At 40.4% G+C, this 21,280-nt stretch overlaps 2 protein-coding genes across 2 annotated transcripts in view; both read left to right on the top strand. All coding sequences in view use genetic code 11, as the record gives it.

Annotated features, from left to right (window-relative positions):
* Positions 1–4,229: 4,229 nt before the first annotated feature.
* On the top strand, positions 4,230–17,035 carry EGR_06816 (ADP-ribosylation factor-binding protein; the record flags this gene model as incomplete). Its single annotated transcript, XM_024496065.1, has 13 exons — positions 4,230–4,248; positions 4,872–5,032; positions 5,106–5,204; positions 5,243–5,419; positions 5,469–5,528; positions 5,568–5,648; positions 6,540–6,680; positions 8,379–8,463; positions 9,503–9,838; positions 12,847–13,078; positions 14,934–15,291; positions 16,752–16,868; positions 16,943–17,035. The coding sequence occupies 13 exons, from the start codon at positions 4,230–4,232 to the stop codon at positions 17,033–17,035; spliced, it is 1,959 nt and encodes a 652-aa protein (XP_024349485.1).
* An 830-nt stretch (positions 17,036–17,865) lies between these two features.
* EGR_06815 (Gamma-soluble NSF attachment protein) overlaps positions 17,866–21,280 on the top strand; it is a gene marked incomplete at both ends in the record, with an annotated part of 5,273 nt that continues 1,858 nt past the window's right edge. Inside the window, 6 exons of the mRNA XM_024496064.1 lie at positions 17,866–17,918; positions 17,948–18,071; positions 18,102–18,289; positions 18,867–18,933; positions 19,006–19,256; positions 19,315–19,444. Coding sequence (XP_024349484.1) covers positions 17,866–17,918; positions 17,948–18,071; positions 18,102–18,289; positions 18,867–18,933; positions 19,006–19,256; positions 19,315–19,444 — 813 coding nt within the window. The remainder of the gene's footprint in view (positions 17,919–17,947; positions 18,072–18,101; positions 18,290–18,866; positions 18,934–19,005; positions 19,257–19,314; positions 19,445–21,280) is intronic.

Here is a 21,280-nt window from a genome sequence, read left to right as displayed (position 1 = left end):
GTCAATACATATTGGGTGATTGAAAAGTGAAAACACTTCTACTCATTGGGCTTATTCATGGTTAGGTGCAATCTCAAGCACGAAATATTTCAGAAATGTAAAATTTTGGGAAAGAAGTGTAATTAAACAACGCTGAATATCATATATAACTGAGTGACTGAACAGATGATGGCTAAAATTCTGTCCTCTGGATGAATTCGGACGATGAGGTGCTCTTTGAACCACTTTCCATGCATCAATTTTAGGAAATGGGATGAACGTCATCAAAATGCAAGAGTTGCTTGACATAAAGGTCCGCATTTCGTCGAAGCTGTAATTTTGCCATGATTCACCGCCTTTTTGGCCAGTTGTTGAGTGCAGTCTTAGAGACAGAATAACACTGTGTTAAAACTATCAGAAGAAAGCTTCCGTAACTATAAATTAAGGCAAATTTCTTAACATTATAGAGTGTATACGAAATAATTTTAAGACCGTGCCTACATTTTAGTAAAAAAACTACTAAGATTTTGCAGAAATACATTAGTCAGAGATGCAGGTACTCCAAGTGATGCTAGAAGATGGCTTCCATGAGGAACCAAAGCTATGCCTTCACGAAGCAGGATAGACACAACATTCTTGACCAATTCCATGAAGATTTGAGAAAGTTCACTTCCCAATCTCAATGACCTGCTATGTTGGAGTGGATGCCTTCGTTGCCGACCGCTCCCTTTTGAGCACCTAGTAATTCTTCCTAGCGATTACTTCATTCCAATCTTTTTCTCCATCAAGCATTACCATGAAACTACTGGAAATGCAAGTCTTACAAGCACCGGTGTATTGCAAGGATGCTTCTACTCAAGACAGTGGTATTGTCAGTCCAAAAGTCAGGTTATAGCGCCACTAATAGGTAAGTGGTTTATGCTTCAAGAACGGTGTCAGCCACTTTGAACCACTGCTGGTGAAGCGTAGCAGAGGCATAGAAAAGCTATGGATGTGCTTTCACTTGCAAGTCTATGGGACCGATGCATTTTGTGGTAGCCCGTTCCCCAGATGCCGGACACCTTGTCAGCAGTCGCGACATTTGTCGCAAGGCGACAATCCCTTAGAGTTGTCAATGCTAAAACTATGCCGAAGAAGATGGGAGGGGTCTTCACTTTGCCAAAGAAAAGCCGTCATGGCTGTGTTCGAAAGTGAATGGCTGTGCCAATACGTTGCACTTCCTTTTTATCCTTGGTTGAATAACAGTAAATTGCGAAGTGCTGCTGGTAGTGTTTTGCAAGGCAAAGTAGATCCTGGGCTACCGCGCACTGAGGAAGTTATTGGACTACCCAGATTACTTCTGTATTATATTGTCGGATCACCTGACTTTGCTGAATTATTTTTACAACCATGTCTGAGATCACGACAACGGCGATTCTGGTGATGATGAGGTCATGAGTCCAGTACCTGGTGGATACATTTCGGAACCGATGGTTGAGATATACTTTCCTGCTAAGGCCCAAGTAAAGAGCAACACGGTACAATATTTGGTTCTTATTAATGACACAATGGTTAGGAAGACCATGCGACCTGAAAAATTGTGGGGCAAGTACTTCTCAAACTCGAGGAGCGCTTGTGAGAACAACTGATGACATCCTGAGGTGAGATGTTCGGCAGTTCCTTCTTTTAGGTACACAAGATCGATGGTTTTTTCATTACCACTCTTCCTCGGACACCGTGGGAGAGTGTAAGTTACTAGCAGCAAATATTACACATTTTTGTCGTTTTACCTCTCCATTCTTCCTTTTTAGATTCTGCAACTCGTGTTTGTATCATTACAGCCTCCATTGTTGAAAGGTGTTTATAGTGCCAACTTCGCTTCCGTACTGAGTTAACGAACTGCCCTCGCTTCGTTAATATTGTTGTTACTATTGCTTCCTTGTAAGATACATTGTTTACCTAGCTGCAAGCCTTCGTTACATTTTGAATTCTACATAATTAGAAACACGAGAAGCGCAGAAAAACGAATAACCGCGGTTCACTAATTGACTTGTTTTACTGTCTGGTTCATTGTTCTGCCCTCGTTGTCGGTTCAAGTTAGCTAAACTATGCCGCTTCTACTGAGCCATACAGTTTAACGCGTAATGACAAACCCAGCTCTTATTATCACCCAACATGATAGGCGATAATAATCTGCAATTGAGGCTATTTATAATAAATTCTCATTTAATCTATTTGTGTTGCTAAACTAAAAATTACCTTGCTCGAACCGTTTATTCCCTTTACAAAGAGAATTTTTTTGTTTATCTGATGTGAAAACCCAACTGAAAGTCCTTGATTATTCAAGACGCATTTTGGTCTTATTACATTGTCATATTGGAGTACAACAAACGAGTACGCCTTGTTAAAATTAGGAAAATTGACGACCTATTATTTTGTAACACCTTAAGTATTTTCTATAGTCCCAAAGTGGTGTACTAATTTATAAAATTTCTTTATTATTCGCATGTAAAAGATTTGGGAGGCTGCAGTCACGACTGGGCTAATAGTTATTGAACTTTCACAGAGGCGTAAAGGCATTTAATCTCTTCATCAGTTTTAACAGAACCTGTCAGGTTTACTGCATCAACTATGTTGTCCCATACAGCAGAATTTACTGTAGTTATCTAAAAACACCCTATAGCAAAAGCTTACAATTTCGACCAATCATTCCTCTGCTTTACTTTCATTCGTTGTAGGTGTAGAATTTACTCAAAGTGGGACTTTATTTCCAAGTACTCCAGTTAAAAGCAAAACCTTATTAAACGTTTACGAATGCTTTTAATTATTGTGGATTGCAAAACTTATTAAATTAATTTGACCCCAAATAAAAGGTCAGTTATTCCGACTAAGAAAGTGAAATATTTAGGCCTGTAAAAAAGAATTCCAAGGTTTTCCCAAAAATAATTTCTAAAATCGTCTTATCGTGGAATTATTACCCCATGACTCAAGTGTTTACTGCAAACCAACTGAATGAAAATCGAGGAGAGATGAACACATTGCTGGAGATGGGTCATTTTCATTTAAAATTCACTTTTCGCAATCCCAAAGCACGTTAACATTTGCTTGTTCAATGACGCTGCTGACACGGTAGTAGTTACAAATGTCATGGCGAGTGACGTCAAACCACCAAACGTTTGTCAATAGGAAGCACTTCGGAACTGTAACAGAAAGAGATTTGTCATCAACTATTTGCCCAAAGCGCATTCCAGAAATGTGTAACAATGCTTCAACAACCTTGGTATTTAGTAAGGAATTTTATTGCTTGGTAGACGCACGCATTCATTTCACAATGGTAGCAGAAAGCAACTTAGCCTACCATTCCAAAGTATTCAATAACGCCTGTAGGATATTGTTCCGTTGAAAAGCATCTTGTTTCTGTTATTATGTGCCAAAAAAATTGTTTTTAGCGTGCAACAAAGGAGTGTAAACAGGGATCAAGCATTTTCTAACCAGCTTCCAAGTGCAGCAGTTCATGCGCACTATTCATAAGATTTTTACAGGCCACTCTTGAATTTTTATAAAAATGTGACTGAATTTGGGGTTTTACCTTGTAATACCTACACGGACACTTCATTCCGCAGATTGTACTTCCGTTGAGCGTCCCGAGACTTCCCTGAAGACGAAAGAAGACAAGTGTAATACGATAGTGGTTTATCCCTTGGTATTGGTGAGATGCCACTTTTGTACTTTGAATTAGCCCTCTTGTACCTCGCTGGGTGGGCAGGCCTTTCGAACCATGCCAACAGCCCAGGCACCTTCTCTGCACTGAATATATTCCACCCGAGTATTTTGGCTTATTTGGTCTTCAGGGAGCCTCGGGACGCTATGCAATACTCAGAAGAATAAATATATTCAGCACGGGGAAGGTATTTGGGATATTAGCACCGCCCAAATACCAGCCAAACCGGCGTGGTACAAGGGCCAAATTCAAAAGTCGCTCTCTCCAATACGGAGAGATAAACGACCGTAGTACTGCAGTTCAGTTTTCAAAAACAGTTAAAAAAACCTGCATTTTTTCTGTTAGGTGCTCAAACGGCGTTATTTTACCTTCAACACTAATATAGGAAAATGTGGAGGAATACGTGTGTAATGCTTTGATAGCCTATTTAACTCTGTATATTGCAAATTCGCTTTGCAGCGTAGCCTTTAGGCCATGTTAGTGTTCTCTCAGCCCTTCTGTACCTTATTAATACACTTTCTGTTATATTACTGTAACTCGGGAGCTCCGCATGTCTGGTCCATTCGCATGTGAGTAAGGGTCCATAACCACAAATTTATTCGCTTTCAAAATCAACAGAACTTGTGCCATTATTTTTGCTGGTATCACATGGAATTAAGTATAGGCCCAAGATTTCGAACATAATTTTAAGCAGTCAAATTCACTCATTAATTTATGCTGATCACTCAGCATTGGGGTACTTCAGTTATGTTAGTTGTAACTTTGATACCTAAAATGTTTTGAATGAGATTGTCTTGCGTACCTTTTAATGTAATATAAAGAAAGACTTTTTTATTCTGCCCTTAGCTGTTTTAACCATTATACGTTTTGAGCGTACTTTTTCCCTGCGTACGGCTGCGAAGGTCGCGCTTTGTGGCTAGCACATGATCACCTTCCTTGAAGAATGGTGAGCAATATCGAGTCTTTGGAAAATATGTTGAGTAAGTGAGTCTTTTAGCTACAACTCTGCTTCGGATGCATTTAAAAGTGAAACCACGATCTCCCCTTACCCATACAGACTCTTTAGTATGCAATTAAAGCCAGATTACCCAGTTTGTTGTCTGAATGTGGTAGGAATATTTCGTATATATTCGAACTGCCAGTACTTTTAATTACTTTTGCAATATTTTGAGGATGCTCTGCCTTTTTAAAGCCGAGGTTACGAGTCCTCTGACCACACACATTGACCTTAATGCGTTTAAGAAGATTTACGACAAAATAAACAGTGACCCTCACGGTCCAGAAGTTGCTCTAAGACTTCTGGCTCACAAAATTCAGTCCCCGCAAGAAAAAGAAGCTTTAAGTGCTCTTACGGTGAGTTAACTTATTTTTCCTTAAACGATTTATTTGTTTAATACTTAGAGTGTACTTCTTGATTATCAAACAGATTCTCGATCTTTGTGTTCAAAATTGTGGTCCAGCTTTTCACAAAGAGCTTGGGAAATTCAGGTTTCTCAATGAGCTAATGAAAGTTCTGCTGCCAAAGGTAAGCAAACATAAAGTACAATGTCCAATGGCTTACAGCACCTTGGTGACCTCACTCCCCCCGTAGTGCGCGACAAGTGTATAATGCTGATGTTTGCATGGCAACGGGACTTGGGAGACACTTATCCGAAACTGCGCGAAGCCTACCAGGCGCTGAAAACACAAAATATTATCTCTGTGGATCCTGTTGTTCCAAACGAGGCTGAGTGTGATCAAGTAGCGTTTCAATTTGGTCACCTATTACTTGTTCTTTTTTGAATTACAGCAATACAATCAACGAATAGCCAGTAGGGCTGATATCTTTAAAAGCAGTCGCTACAAAGATGTAAGTGTCACGAGTACAAAACGATCTCCCTCTGTGTAGAAGCTAGCTCGCTTGCTTAAAAGCAAAAACCCAGAGGATCTTCGTGAGGCTAACGCTATCATCAAGAGCATTGTTAATGAGGTGAGTGGGATATACAGGCATGTACGATTTATATAGATCTTTTCAGCTGTGCTAAAGCGTGGATGCTGAGCATTTTGTAGCAGGCTTCTAGCATATCCTTTCACAGTTCTTTCAGGCGATTACCTCTCCAATTTTTTGATGGTTTAGGTGTGGTCGCTACTGATACAGTACTTTCCTTTTCAGTCATTTTTACTCGTTCTTTATATTTTATGCCCAAAATTCTGAGGATACCTCCTTTTATCCTTGTCGTCGCAGTACTGACTAGTTACTCATTGTTATTGAGTATTCTAGCAGTGACTGGTATTTAGCTGTAGAGTCAATACTAATTGTTTCATTTTACTTAATAAATGCATACATTCCCAAGTCAAGGTGACAATGAAAAATGTGTCAATTAAGGACGGATTTAGTTTGCTTATACTATAACAAGGCCTATAATGCGCAGAAACTTGCGGATTGAGGTGATAAGTACCATCCATTTTGCGGAATTTCCTTAATAGTGGATTTTTGAAGTTTCATAAAAGATTCTCAGCTTATTTAGCTGAAAATGTTTAGCAGATCATCGCTTTCGTTTTGGGAAGCGTTCGTTTTATCCGTTTAAAGCTGTTTTCTGGTGGATCTTAGAACATCCAAGAGACGGCTGAATGAGGTCTTCTGTCTAGAACTCAATAAGTAGCAATTGCTAGTTATGAGTAATTTTAGGCTATCTCAGGGCTTGGATGACTGTATTTGGAACAGCATAGCATGTCTCTGGTTCCCCTTCTTCTTCACTTTGCTAGTTAAGAGCGACTATACACTTTTTTGACTAAGCTTGTGGGCATATCTGAAAGGGCGTATCAGCATTGTTTATTCTCCACCCAACTTCTGGCTACCCGATGTCGCTTTTCTTCACAGGAGGACGCTCGCATTGCGAAGCAATCCCGACGCGCGCTGCAATTGGAGACCCTTCGAAACAACGCCAATCTGCTGGAGGAGATGCTTCGATGCTTTGGACCCAACGGAGAATCTTCTGCCTCCGATATCGATATCATGGAGGTACGTTTTCACCCTTCTCGTAATTTGCCTTTTCGGGTAGAGATAGACTAGCGCATTTGAAATGGAAAGAAGCAATGTGTATAAAGCAACATAACTTTTGATCTTCAGAGCTCAGGGCAACGAACAGTCCATGTGCGTATTTTTACCGCGCATCAAGTTATAATAAGGACATGGGTTTGAAACGTTTTTGGCCTAGAGACCGACTAGACTATGCTCTATCGCGTAACAAATAGTCGCTTTATGAGGTGTAGCGCCGCAAGTCATCTCCGGTGTCGTGATAAGGCGTCTTAATACATGCCTGTGCAAACTGAAAAGCCGACCATTTCTACAATTCTGATAATCATCTGCTAGAACGAATCTCCTCAAATTGTCAACTAACGCTCTAAACGTAGGTTTATTAGCTAGACCTCCCCGCCAAATAAATGGCTAACTCGTTGAAATTCTAAGATATCTGTGCTACTGCATCGGTTCAGAGGTAGAATTCATTATTTGTCCTTCTTTATCACGCAAATCATGGAACAGAATAGTGTCCGATTTTGAAAGATGGCTTAGTGGAGGTGACAATAGCTAGTAGTGATATCGGCACTGCTACTGCTCCATTTACCTCATTTGAACGGATTCAGTGTCTGGGGATTTATCACTCTAAGTAAGTCATGAAAATCTGCCAAAGAGGAAAAAATCCTAGTTTTCATAGTTAATCAACTACTTTGGCACTTTTGGTGCTGGGGTCGTACAAATATACTGAAAGTAAATGTCTAACGTCTGTAGAATTGTTTATTAATCCAATAATACTCGACCATTTGAAACCCCATCTATAAGTTAGTATTATCTAATCTACTACAAACTGGATAACCAGTAGTTATAAAGTGCGTCGAAAAATGTTATAAACCAGGTTGCCGATTTTACGACTTGGTGTTTACATGTGCGGCCTCCTCGAGGCCTCCGACCAGGTGGGTGATAGATAAAGACTTCAGAGTGGATGTCTTTATTTACTGACGTAATGGACACGCGAAGGAGGTACGGTCAGCGTGTAAACGCTTGGGGACTATAGAGCAGAGACTACCGGAGATCAAGTTTGCATCTGAGCTGCGTCCCGGTGATTCCAGTTATGGGTATGTATTGTAATTGGCTTTCAAGCAGTTACTAGCAGAGATGGAATACGCCTCCACTGGATATGGATCTACCGGGCCGGCTGCACGAGAGCACAACTTTCTAGAGATTCCGGAGATTAATAACGTATTGAAATTTCTAGAAAACTGAACAGGAATGTATTTCTGCGATTGCGAGTATCCCCAGTGGAATCGGGAATAACGGACTTTGCTTTCTGATTCTAGAGTTTCTACTTTTTTGTTGAATGTTATCAATGCTCTGTGGCATGTTTAATTGCATATTTGTTGTCAAGCTATTCTGATATTATTTTACACCCTAAAGGTCAATATTAACTTTGAAATATTCTTCGGAGCTTAGCAGTGATTTCTCTCTTTTTGTTATTATAGTAGAAAATAAAGCATTCGAAATAGTGGTGAAATTTAATCTGTATGCAGTCGTCATTACGTTTAGATATATTTTGCAATAGAAACTGTCAAGCTTTGTAAAATACCTTCCGAAATTATGCATTTTATAAATTGTGTACCTTACCTTTGCTAAGTTAGGTGCTTTGATTGTTCTCTTACGGTTCCTATACTGATTATTTTGAAGGAAATTGCTCTAAACATCAAGCAGACACGTCCAGCCGTCTTCGAGCTGGCTCTAACCGACGACGACAGGGAGGAGGGTTTCTTAAGTGAGTTTAGTATTCGGAAGTATTTTCCTTAGTTCTGAAATTGTAAATGTACAGACATTGGCATTGTCGGATTAATATTTTATTAATACATATTGTCCACTTCCTATCTATGTTATTCGTTATCTAGATAAGCATCTATTTTTGCGAAATTTGATCAATTGTGCATTGAATCTGCACAATCGATGCAAGGAAAGGAAAAGCAAAATCAACCCCTTATGGAATTTTTTTTCGGAAATAGCTCAAGCCACGAATGGAGTTTTACTAAAGTACCATCAGAATCTCATGAGATTTATGATTTACGTTTCGCCCTCAATTCTAGTATTATCGGTACTTTGTAGTTCCCTCATTACCCATCCTTCATTGAAAGTGTAAGTTTTTACTGGAGTGCATTGTAAAATTGTGCTCATTGATCAGATTTCCTTCTTCATGTATTCTTTCAGTTGCTTTCTGTGCGTTCCCCACCTTTTGAAGACAGTTTGTCTGGAAATCCATTCCTGCACATTGGGGAACAGTAGTGTAATGAGGGGATAAAATTGTGCTTTGTCGTCTTAAATATGTCATGTTCTTGACCTGTCCCTCAGGTCATTTGAACACTGAAGTAAGTTTAGTCGCCAAGCAGTGATGCTGAAAGCAATAAACAGGGTTGATGGTAGCATTTTTTCCACTTCCAGCTGATCTTATTCAGTGTTTTTCAGCAAACGCTCACAAATATAAATTTCTGTGGTGGGATAAAAGATAAGGTTATTCAAACCCCACTTTTTATTTAAAGGCTTGTTCTTTTATGCTCAGTATTGATAATTTTTCTTCCAAAAATAATGCTTATTGATATGAATTCAATACATAATGTGTAATAGTATCTAATGATTGAATTCATATTTTAAATTTCCCTTATTTCTTCCATTTTTGGGCACTTTCTGTGCACGGTTGTTCATTTAGATGATAATCCCTTTGGCAGGTATACCTATGGCGTAATAAGGAAATTAACTTTGGAATCTTTTGTTGTTTAGTCCATTCCCGATGCATTTTTTATTTCTTTCAGCTGACGTTATTGAGACTTGCAGCCGTGCCTCTAGCGCATTGGAGCGCTACGAAGTCGTGGTTTTGCACAAACCTCCATCCACCGTGGACGATCCAGCTATTATAGCCGCTCAACGCGAACCTCCACAGCAACCTTCAACGGCGTCTGAAACATCTTCTACGATGTCAGAAAACCTGCTAATACTTTCTAATGACACGCCTCAGAATTTGTTGAGTCAGGACCTTTTGAACCTTGGAATCCACGATGCCCCACCGCATCTGCCGACACAGCAGACTCAGTCTTCTTCGGCTATGAACCTTCTTGACGGCCTCCTTTGTGGCTCACCCAATGCTCCGGGTTCGTGGTTATTAATTAAGATAATCCCTCGCCCGAAGAAGTAATAGTAATTGATCTTTGGGTAGTTTGCACAAGCTGTTTCCAGTTAGATGTCTCCTTTTGTAAAAAATGTCCTGTTTATGTTGAGGTAAATTCTCTATTAGTAGGCGTTTGAACTACGGAAAGGTGTCTTTCACGAATTGTTACGTTAAATGGAACTAATTTCCTTATTTCCTTGATAACCTCTCGTAGGGAATATGGAGGAAAAATATGAGTCTTTATCTTCCTCTCACTTTGGAGTGGAAGTCTTTCAATGGGTTACGTTTCTAGTATGTCTCGTGTAAACTTGAATAAATAAGGCTTTCCCTTCACACATTTGAGTTGCATTGATATACTAACTGAAATTATTTGGCCTTCTGCAAATGATAACTTCGTAGTGCACAATTTCATCAGGATTTCACTGTTCGCAAAGCACGAATAATCTATCGGCAAGGCAGTGCACTATAATTGTGAAGTAGTTAGTGAGTCGTTTAGGTATAATCCATGATAGCTTTTTTGCTAAACTTTTGAAAACAAAAGGCACTTTACGTCACGAGTCAGGGAGTTGGCAAACAATTGATAAACCATGGCACATTCCTATAACGTGCAGAAAGAAATAAGAAGAATATTGAGGAGCTTTAATCCTTATTGTCACCAGCTTCTGCCTCGGATTTCCCTACCCGTTTGATGTTGACATCGACGAATTGTCTTATTGTCACTCGCCTTATGTATTATTGAGCGTTTTTCTTTGTGCTTTAATTTCAAAACATTTTACTCAATACCGCCGCGTAAGTATTCGTTATCAAGAATAGAGAGTCTTCTTAAAGGTAAGGCACCTCTGAGTAATTCAACTTCCGAGTTAGGTTTTTTAAGCTTTCCGAATGGCATGTCCTACTATCTCATCTTCTCCTAGTGTTGCGCAGGAGTCTGTGCGAGAGGCTTTTGCCGCCTTGGAACCGGGTTAAACTCGACTCGCAAGGCAAACATTGTTTGTTATGAGGGTTAAGATTGGGGGAAATAAAGCGTGCCGTACCGATAGACCGATGCTTATCTTGTTTTATAACGTATCTATATAAGCAATTGGATGCACTTGACAAGTCTCTACAATTTGTAACAGGTCATTGCAGCGAGCGATATGCTGCCCTGCCGCCACTCTAAGGATAACTGGAAGCTGAGGTATTTTTTGATGATATTGATAACGCATCCTAAATATGTAAAAGAAGTGGAAATGCAACACATTTTTACTCAACGAATGTCATTTAGGACGACATGCTACTTAAGTTGCTGTATTATTTACCAAGTGTACATAAACAACCCAATTCTTGCGTAAAATTTAAGTATCAAATACGATTTTTGCCTTTATGATAGAATTAGTTCATGCGCTTCGTTTGTCGTAATCCGCTGAGTGGGGGGTGCAAACTGTGGGGACTGAAAAGCCCAGATAGTTAAACATTCAGTTAAATAAAACATCAAATCACCACGAAATCGCCTTATTCTTTTTTACTTTGTCAGCGCAGGCCCCACTTAGATATTATTTTCATCTCAAGATGGGATAAAAGAAGATTCCTATCGTATGGAGAAAGCTACCTATTGTTCAAAGTTCGTGATGCAGCTTTTTCCGAGATATCTAGGCGTCGTGTCTTCTATCACATCCGTTGAGAACTCATCTGGGTAACATTGCTAAATGGTGGATGTTCTACAGCAAGCATGTTATTGACTTCTACCCCACTTCCCCCGGAAGCAAAGTAGGCAAAGGAATATCTCGGCATCAGACCATTATATAAATCGTTTCGTTTGGGGAACCATGCCAACCTCATCCTGCAGATCATTGGCAAATGGTTAGGGCCTGGCCTTGCCGTTTTAATCGTTCTATAGTGAACCCTTACAGATTCAGCGAACCAAAGTGGATGTCCTCTGCAACGTTCAGGTTTAGTAATCGCCCAACGACTCCAACCAGTTAATAGAATCGAACTGTATTATTACTGCCACATAAGCGATGCCCCCAGTCTTCTCTGAAGTCGAGATAAGCCATATTAGAATAAGTGAAGGTTTATTGCTAACACACAGAGGGGCTGTGAGAGTATAGGCACGTCCGAAATGCTGATTCGTCAAGCAAAATTGCAGACTGGTGAGTCAACGTATTTAAAAATGCGTTGAAATATAACATCAAATCGTTGCATAATACCATTTCAGGACGTCAGATGTCCCATTTTAAATTGCTTATTATAGTTTCGTGATTTTTCGACTCGTTTTACAAGGTGACCCTTTCAGCCATAACAAAAGTAGCTGTAATAACAATTCCCACCTGCGGATGAGCATCAGTCTTTGGGTGAGTACAACTTCTTTCTACACCTTGCAGCACTGACATCACTTTTCCGAAGCAGCACAAAGTCCAAAGCCAAAGGCTTGTCAGTCAATTTTATGACTTGGAGATTCGAACTTAAAAAAAATTATACGCCAATGATTGCGGACGCTAGGAGGTGGAGTGAATGCATGTGGCATGATTAAAAGCAAATTATAGACATTATAGTTGTGAAATGCGGAATTTCAAATGCAAAGTCTATTTTTAAGTCTTACTTTGCAACAGAACAATGATCGACCTAGCCATGTTCTTTTGAACTACTCATGATCCGAATTTCCAGTAAGTCTGAAAGTTGGAGCGGCAGTGATGATATTGCCAAAAGCTCTCCCTATAGTTTTATCATTTTGCATATGGAAAGAGAGGTCCAATTTCCCAATTTGCATTAGTTGACCGAGTTCTCAAGCAAACTTTATCCCCACGATATCCACCTACACTCAGTCAGCTTGATTCGAGTAATCCAATATTGTTGGATTTGTCAATACATCACCCTTTTCTGTTGATTAAACCTCACTTAAAGATGTATTTCCGCACTTTTACTAGAATTTGCCCAAAATTCCCATTCAAAACATTTGATTACATCCGTGGAAGCTATTCTTTTCGTCCTACAACTAGTTTTTTTGGTAACTAGTGGACCCTCCAGCACCCAATCCATTCAACTTATCAAATACAACAGATGCACTATCACCACCGCCGTCACAGCTCCTGCTATCAACTCCAATACAGTCTACCGACTCGTCACCCCCAAAGTTGGCCACCAATATCACTGGAATTTCTTCGAAATCCACGCCGAAAACTTCAATGACCGCCGTGTTCAGTGAATTGGATAGTATGGGACGGCAGATGCTCGGTCTAACTACCACGTATGTTTACTATCCTGAACACGTAACTCTATCCCTCTGTCCCCTTTACTTTATGTGAAATCCATCCCCTTAGCCAGCCCCGGAATCTTATCAATAATTCTTCAGTACCACGTTTCTTCAGTCGTAAATACATTGAATATTGTGGCCATCTGGTAGACAGCTTGAAAAAGATAAGATAGCAGTCGCTTATCAGCATTCGCTATCTTGTCCTCTGCTTAGTCCTGACGTAAACAGATTGGCACTGCATACGTTCAAGAGCTCACACAAATTATTATTCCAGATCTGTCTCTCATTTGACGGATTTTTACTGTCCTAATACCGTAAGAAATTAAGAAGCTCTCTTGACAGCGTATGTAAACTCGTTGAAATTACAAATGCTTGTGAATGGTCCTATTCACAATTCGTATTGGAAGGGTCGTCTTGTACAGTGACAGGTCGACTATCCGGAATCAGGTATTCCGCGCCCTGATTGTTCACAGAAATGGCTACCGTGGGATCAGCAATCATTCAGAAATGGTGACCGGGATCGTTATCGATGTACAGGCTCACGATCGTCCTTGAAACCTTACGTTCAAACCATTCAAAGGTCTTGCTGCTTTTGAGCGTCGCCACTATAGTCATGTCGTCCCTGAAGTCTTCCACAGATGAGTATCGGGGGCTTTTACGCCTTGAGTCATAAGACACTTGGCCGCCATACGCTCTTTCAGGCACGCACACGCCATCAATGCTGTCGGGCATCTCGATTAACCGCCAAATTGTCTGGCAGTTAGCATCCACAAGAAGCTAGACATGGTAGCACCTACTACTGTGATACCGCTACGGTAGCACCCCTTCTATATACGTATCTGAAAGAATAGAGACCACGGTTCGGTCTGTGTGCTGATTTGGGAATACTTTGTAATGCACCTACTTTTTTCAGTTTATGTTTCCCTTGAGTAAATTTGCAGAGATGGCATTTCTCAATATATCGGGTAAAATCAACCATACCTCCATCGAAATCTGTTGAATTTTAGAGCTGTCTGTACTTCTACATTGGCTCCAGGAAGAAATTTACGTAGGAAAAATTTTTATCCTATTGGAGTGCGATTGTGTAAATGAGAAGCCAATCTGCGATAGAAAAGGGCACTGCCTGAATGGCCATCCTTGTTATCCATTGGTTCCTATGTAGAGGTGCACGGCCAAAATACCCACAATCAAGTCATGTCTAAGCCTCACTTCACTACCAAATATGGTCGGCTCGTGAGTGCGGCTGCACCTTAGCATTTTGTCATATTCTAGTTTTTCCCTAGACCCGAACATCCCGTTTGTCTGCCGTTGGTCGAGGTCACACCCAAAGCTCATGTTCCTGCTGCAGCCATCCGCACGATTGAACCGCATGTGTGCTTGATCTAGCAAAAGTATTACCAAGGTTATGTCTCCGCATTCACTACCAATGTTTCAGGGGGAAATCGACTACCATAATTCGGGCTGTTGTTGTTCAGGAATTAAAGACGTGTTTTTTTTTCACTCGAAAACGTTTCTAGTCTGCTTTACTATTTTTAAATTAAACAAATCTACAACACGATTCCGTTTGACAAGTTATCACGTATACGAGACAACGGTGTCAGGTGAAATTGGGACGTCACATGTATATGAAGACATCGCTCAACCTTCAAATTACTCACATTTTACACACAAGATAAAAAGGCAGTTTTTCATTTCTGAATGCCCTCCATTTGCTCATTTCGTCTCGCTTCTGGTCGATCGAGTGCTCAAATTCTAGACGTTTTCAGCTCTTACCCTGTATTAATGATATCAGATGCTGCCAATAGAAAAACACAACGGTTGCCCTCATTTACCTTCGCCTTCCTTTTAGCTCATCAGGCACTGATGCAGCTGTAACCAAGGAAACGAAGTCTTTGGACCAGCCTCAACCGTCGATAATGATGAAAACCAACATTACAGATCTTCCATCACTCTCCTCCCTTCCAGCACTAACCTTCTCTGCTATCTCTCCGCATTTTCAACACACTCAACCCATCAAAGTTTATCCACTCAACAGCAGCAACGGTGGGGAAGAGGAAACGTCGAAACAGCAGCACCAGATGGTGGAAGTGGTGCTTCACTGCACCGCCAACAAGCCCCACCCCTCTGTGTCGGTTTTCGTGGCAGTGGTTACGAACCGCAGTGCTCTGCCGCTCACAAATCTTCTTCTCCGATTTGGGGTTGAGAAGGTTTGTTGTTTTCTGCTTTATTACGCGGTAATCCGGTTTGCTATACCTTTTAGAGGTTCGCCATTAATGACTTTGGATTTAGAGAATATCAAATAGTACATTTTCGTCCACCAACCTCTTGGGACTTGGCGGTGAAAAGTTTCATCACTGGGCTTTTTTGATTAAGAAATCCACTTGAATGCCTCCATTTGTAGTTGTGCTATTAGCCGACGTGCTCATCATTGTCAGACATGCCCTTGCCACTTGCCAATCTCTTTCTGTGGTTTAATGTCGAAAAGTTTGTATTTTTGTACCCCTTGGAGGCAAAAATTTGTCTATAAGTTTTTGCATTACCAGATGCTATATATTTTTTCCGGCGTTGTTAAATTCCTCCAAACGTACTTCCGAATTATAGATTCTTTTTTTCTTTTTCAGTTTTATCTTAGTGTGCACTTTGTGCTGTTAGGTTTTTTCAGTTGACCTAGACAAATGGTACAATAAATTGTATTTGGCACCAAAATTGCTGGTGTCTGCAGTATTAATGCCTATGATGATATTATTTTAAACTAAAAACCATAAATTTGAAGTAACATTTTGTCGGAAATTTTTTATCGCCAATTTTTGACTAATTGACATATTGCTGTCTGAGAAGGGAGGGGATATTCCCGGGTATGCCTCGAAGGTGGTGTCTATTCCAACATTTATTAATTAATAGCAAGAGTTTTGGCGCCATTCTATCGTTCCATGAGTCTCGGATCATTTATGCCAGTCAAAAGGGATAAGTTTACAACGAATCTGATCGGATTCATTGCGAGCTCTATGTAGGAGTAGGACTATTTAAAGCATACTTCGAAGTGTGACAAAATTGTTGGCAGAAATTCATTTAAATGAGAAGGGAATGTAGTGTCAAATATTAGTCTTTACTGAGGCCTTTGCAAAGTATTATACCAATTCTTTAGCGGCAAAAGAATGTTATGCTTGAAATGTCTGGCTTCCTCAAACTATGCCAAGTTTAAGAGCTGATATTATCTTTGATGCTTCAAATCTATCCTTTTTTAGTGTTTTTCTCAACGGAGGAGCAACTTCATTATCATCTCGCATGTCCGTTATAACTTGAACTGTCTCTTTTCTTGCGAAAACTATACATAAGTGAAATACCAACGAACGCTGCTGGGCTGTTCTAGTTATGTCAGGCTAGTAAATGAACATGACACATTGGGTACATGGTTTTATGGGCTCTATTTTGACTGGCGATTTCAGCCTTACGAGATTGAGCCCATCTTCATCAAAAAATTGGCAAATTAGAAGAATATATTGAATTTGTTATCACCATCAGAACATGAGGCAAATCGAGAAGGCCAGGCATTAAAAGAACTCAGGTCAAAGATGAATGTACTGTCGTAAAGTTGGCCTCTCCTTACTATCATATCGTACTACTGCGAGTGGTCAGATCCTAAGCTTTGGGTCTTTAATTCCTTTAGCCTCTGAAAGTTCGTCAGCTTCCTCTCGCCACATCCAGTCTGCCGGCCTTCTGCTCCTTCCTTCCCCCAAGCCCGGCGCAACAGATTATCTACATCCAACGACCACCAGCCCTTGAAGTGAGTTTTGGCGTTTAATCATCTTTTTCCTTAACTCGCTGTTGTCAAATCCGTGTTCACTTGTGCTATTTCAGGTGAAGTGCGCCAAGTTGAAATTCCAGTTGTCCTTCACACTAGAAGAAGAGGATGTCCTCGAGTCGGGCGTTGTGTCGGTGCCTCTGGATTAGGCCGATAATAGGACTCACAGTTGATGTGTCCGTTTCCTCTGTGATTGTTTTTTTTTCCTTCCTTACCCATCCTCACTTTCCTCCGGTTTGTTTTTTGATGCGGAGCTCGTAAAAGAAGGCGTCCTGGTGAACGCATTTGGTTTTGTAATCTTGTGTGGGTAAGTTTGTTACGGCCCAACAGGTGGCACTTCTCGCCATGGCGACGGAGTTTGATTTCTGCCTAAGTGGTGTGATGTCGGTCCCTTGAAAAATTAGACGGCGGAAAGTGGGTTTCAGAAGTGGTAGTTTGCGTATTAGGCTATTGTGGGGAGGCACTTGTGTTTTGCTGTTTATTTTCACTATGTTGCTGACAAGTATATGGCACTAACTATATTGTCGACATGGTTGACATGTTAGTACATTTAATCGTATGTGGACTTGGCGAACCAGCATATGAGTTTGTCGACTTCTTAAAAGTAAACTAAATTGAGATGGACTTCTAAGAATCTTATCAAAACAGCACTAAGAGGCAGCAAACATGAACTCTGATTACTATAATGTCACCTTTCTTTTTCACATTAATCCGTACTTAATTCGCTTACCTTTCTAAATCTGAATATAGCAAGCAAATAACTGAAGAATTCATGTGGCACTATTCTGCCATTTTGGACTTAAGCACTGACTTTTTATTTTCATCAGTCTGATTTTTAAGCTTAACGAAAAGTCCTTTGAATTTACTGATTAGAAGGGCAGACACTTATACACTTCCATTTTAGCTGGCTAGGTCATTGGGGTCTGTCTAGCCTAGCGGTTGCCCACACCTGGGAGACCAAGCGTAGTTCTTACTTCTAATGGCGAGTAAAATAGATGAAGCTGAAGAGCTGGTACAAAAGGCCCAGAAATGGTTGGGTGTTTTACTACGTCATTTTTTAGTTTGAAGACGTCTTTTTTGAAACGATCGCCTGATATTGACAGCGCATTGGAATATTACGGCAGGGCTGCAGTAATTTATCGGAACGCAAGGATGCTCCAAGAATCGGCCGATATTTACATGCAGGTACCGAAATGGATGTAGGTAACGGTATAGATTGCCGACCTTCATGGGAAAAAACAGTCCTTTTTCCATTGCGCCAAAGCCTACGAAACAGCATCTCTATTGTTTCGTGACATTGGGAATTTTGATAAAGTGGTTGAATGCATTAAAACTGCTGGACAACTTTTAAGACAAAGTGGTGTTCCTGATTCTGCATCAATTCTCTACTCTAAAGGTGCAAAGTAAGTGCCGTTTTCATGTAGTCTTGTGGAGGCACGTTTGACTCATCCTGGCGTTGTCACTGGAATGAAATAAATCATTTTTTTTAAGCTTTTCGACACAAGGTGACCTTTTGTATATTTTGTGCATATATTTTCTTCGTATGGATTAATCCGTTTGTTGCCTGGCGTGGAGTCCAAAAGCATCTTTCTGTGATCTACACAACCTGTATTCTTCTGACTTTACCATATGAAATGAAATCTTGGATTAACAGGAGGCTTTAAACGTTCTTTGCATATTCTTTGAAAGCACTAAGTGCTATAATGAGAATGGTTAGAAAACGCTTCATCATAGTAGACATTCATTGCAAAAATAATTTTTTAATGGGTAATAAGGCTTTGTAGTCAAAGTACTTTAAAGGCCAAAATGGAGAGTCATTAAATTTGACGCTAAAATATAGCGCCTGATGAACAATCGGTTTGTATATTCGACTGGTTTTTTTCTCAAAAACAAGGCGACAATTATTGTAAGACTTTTTTCTGTGTTTTGTTTATCAGGAAATATGTCAAGTTAGTCTAACTAGGAGTATTACCCCCTTAGAGTATTGGAAGGAAGTATGCCTGAGGAATCAGCCCGATTTTACGAGTGTGCAGCAGATACATCTGAGGTAATTTCACAGTGCGCACGACTGTGTCTAGTTATAATGAAAGAAACTACATTCCTTCCTTTGTTTCTTTAGTTAGAGGAAAAGTACCTGCAAGCGGCGGACTTTGCCGGCCAGTCAGCTCGCCTGTGGACGCGTCTGCGACGATTCAACGAGGCTGACCGTCTCCTGCGCTACCAGATGCGTCTCACTTCTCTCGGTGCCAGCAGAGAGAACGTCTACACTACCTACCAGGCCTGTGGAAAGGCGGTCGTTGCCTTGGTGATCCTGAAACTTGTTCAAGAGGACTCAGTAGCTGCGGGGAAGGTTTATGAGGAAGCTGTGAGGTAAGCGCTCTTCGTTTGGCCCTTTTTGAAGGTCTTAATTGCCTTTTTCTTGTCGTAGACAGTATCACTTCGATGAGACTGATGATGCAGCGGCGGTGGCGAAACTGCTCCAGGCCTGCGAACCCTATGACTCTAACGCGGTGGCTAAGGTGATCACCTTGCCGACTTTTCGAAATCTGGAAACGGAGGTGAGTTACGTACCCTTTATTGCTGGTGCCCAAAGAGTGACAAGTGGATAAACACCACCCGTTTTATACTTCTCAGAAGTAGCTCTATTCTTTTTTTTTGAGCATTTGCCTTGGGTAACATGGCAGCTTTAAACGGCGTAAAAGATGATTGCGAAAATTGGAAGCTCACCCAAATTTGCAAAACGTCATCAAAATCTTTTCCTCATTATAAGCTGGCTCCTAACGAATTGTTCTCTTTAATGTTCACATCTGAGTTTTTTCCTGTATTGGTTCCCAATTCCATCAAATGCGAATTGGGAATGGTTTAAAAAGAAGTTTGGTTTTGATGGTTCTAGCTTTCTCCAGTGCCAAATCGTTGCAAATCCTCTTATTTCTATGTGTTTCTTGACAGGCTTCTAACAATCCATTATGATCTAGGGTCTTTTGTGTAGACTCTTTGTTGTAATACAATTAAATCATTTAAGTCGTAGAAGGAGAAGGAAGCCCAGTTGGTATTGCATCGTACGAATTAATTGTTAAGTGCGGAAGGCTCGACTTTATAAAACATTTTAGATTGAAATAGTTGGTTCAATTTCTTTTCCAAATTGCACATTTAACTTTCCTACTTCCGATTCTCGATCGCCACATCACTAAAGCGGTTTCTCGTCGTGCTGAATTCTTCACATAAGTAGTATATTTCTATCCCGGATGCTCTCGCCATCAGTTGCGTGCGTGTTATCTATGGAATCTCAGAGGAAAATCACCCACATTTCAAATATGTCTTTGCTCTAACGCGATACCGATCCCGTATTTTTCTTTAATTCATTTCCTTTTAATTAAATCAGAGCATCAGATATGGTACGCGCGGATTCATCTGAGGAATTTAGGGTGCCACAAATGTGCTACACTAGCCGTGGTTATTTTGTTTTCGTCGTGGAGGTTTCCTAATCAACGTAAAAGGCATTGTAAGAAGCTGTTAGGCTCACAATTTAAGCGAATTTTCACCCTAGCCTTCAGATTTCAGGCCATTTCTCAGCCAAATAACACCAGAAATGGTCATGAAGCCGTTTTAGGCTTCAACAAGTCACCCCTCGCATGACTTTTATTTTACCACGAAGTAAATACTCTCTTCATTTTCGTTTTCTAACGCCATGCATCTTCATATGCCACTGTTCTACCCCCGCCATGATTTGGCAACGGCAACTCATGCATCAATTTCTGTATTTATTCTGCGTTTTTGACTATTTCTTGTATGAGTAACGATTATCGTAGTCAGATGTATCTTTCGATTTTTACTAGTGGATCTAAAGGATATAAGTCGCATTTTAAGGAGAGAAAACAAACCTGCTTTAAATATAAAAGACAAGTTGTTTTAAAGTTTTTTGTTGCGTAAATTCAAGTAAGGAAGTACTCTCTTTAAAGAATCTAGGTACAGCACCGTCTTCGCCATTGGCAGTACGCCCTGTTCTCGACAGTAATGAGCTTCTTCAAGATAATAAACTATTTTCACTATCCATCTGTCATTCTAAACAACTTCCTAGCTTTCAAATGTAAGGATCGTATAGGTATTTTTTTAAAAGCCTTGTACATTGATACGATACGTGTGTACATAAGGCTGCTCTACACAAATACCATCAGCCTCGATGTCAAATCATCATGAAGTAAATGCAATTTTCGTTACAGCTTGCTGGTATGGCTTGTAACCTGTAGGAGCCTATTAAAATACCGCTGTTTATGAGCATTAAAAATCGGAAGTATGTTGTAGGCGCTTCCCACGAAATCCGTTGTGTAGCGTTTGAGGAAGGTGCGGTAGGAGAAAGTACCGTCCAGAGACGGATTTTAAAAACTCGTTTTCAA

This window comes from Echinococcus granulosus (genome assembly GCF_000524195.1).
Source record: "Echinococcus granulosus chromosome Unknown EG_S00064, whole genome shotgun sequence".
Classification (NCBI taxonomy): domain Eukaryota; kingdom Metazoa; phylum Platyhelminthes; class Cestoda; order Cyclophyllidea; family Taeniidae; genus Echinococcus; species Echinococcus granulosus.
Note: the sequence above shows the minus strand (reverse complement) of the source record. Positions and strands in the feature narration are given on the sequence as shown.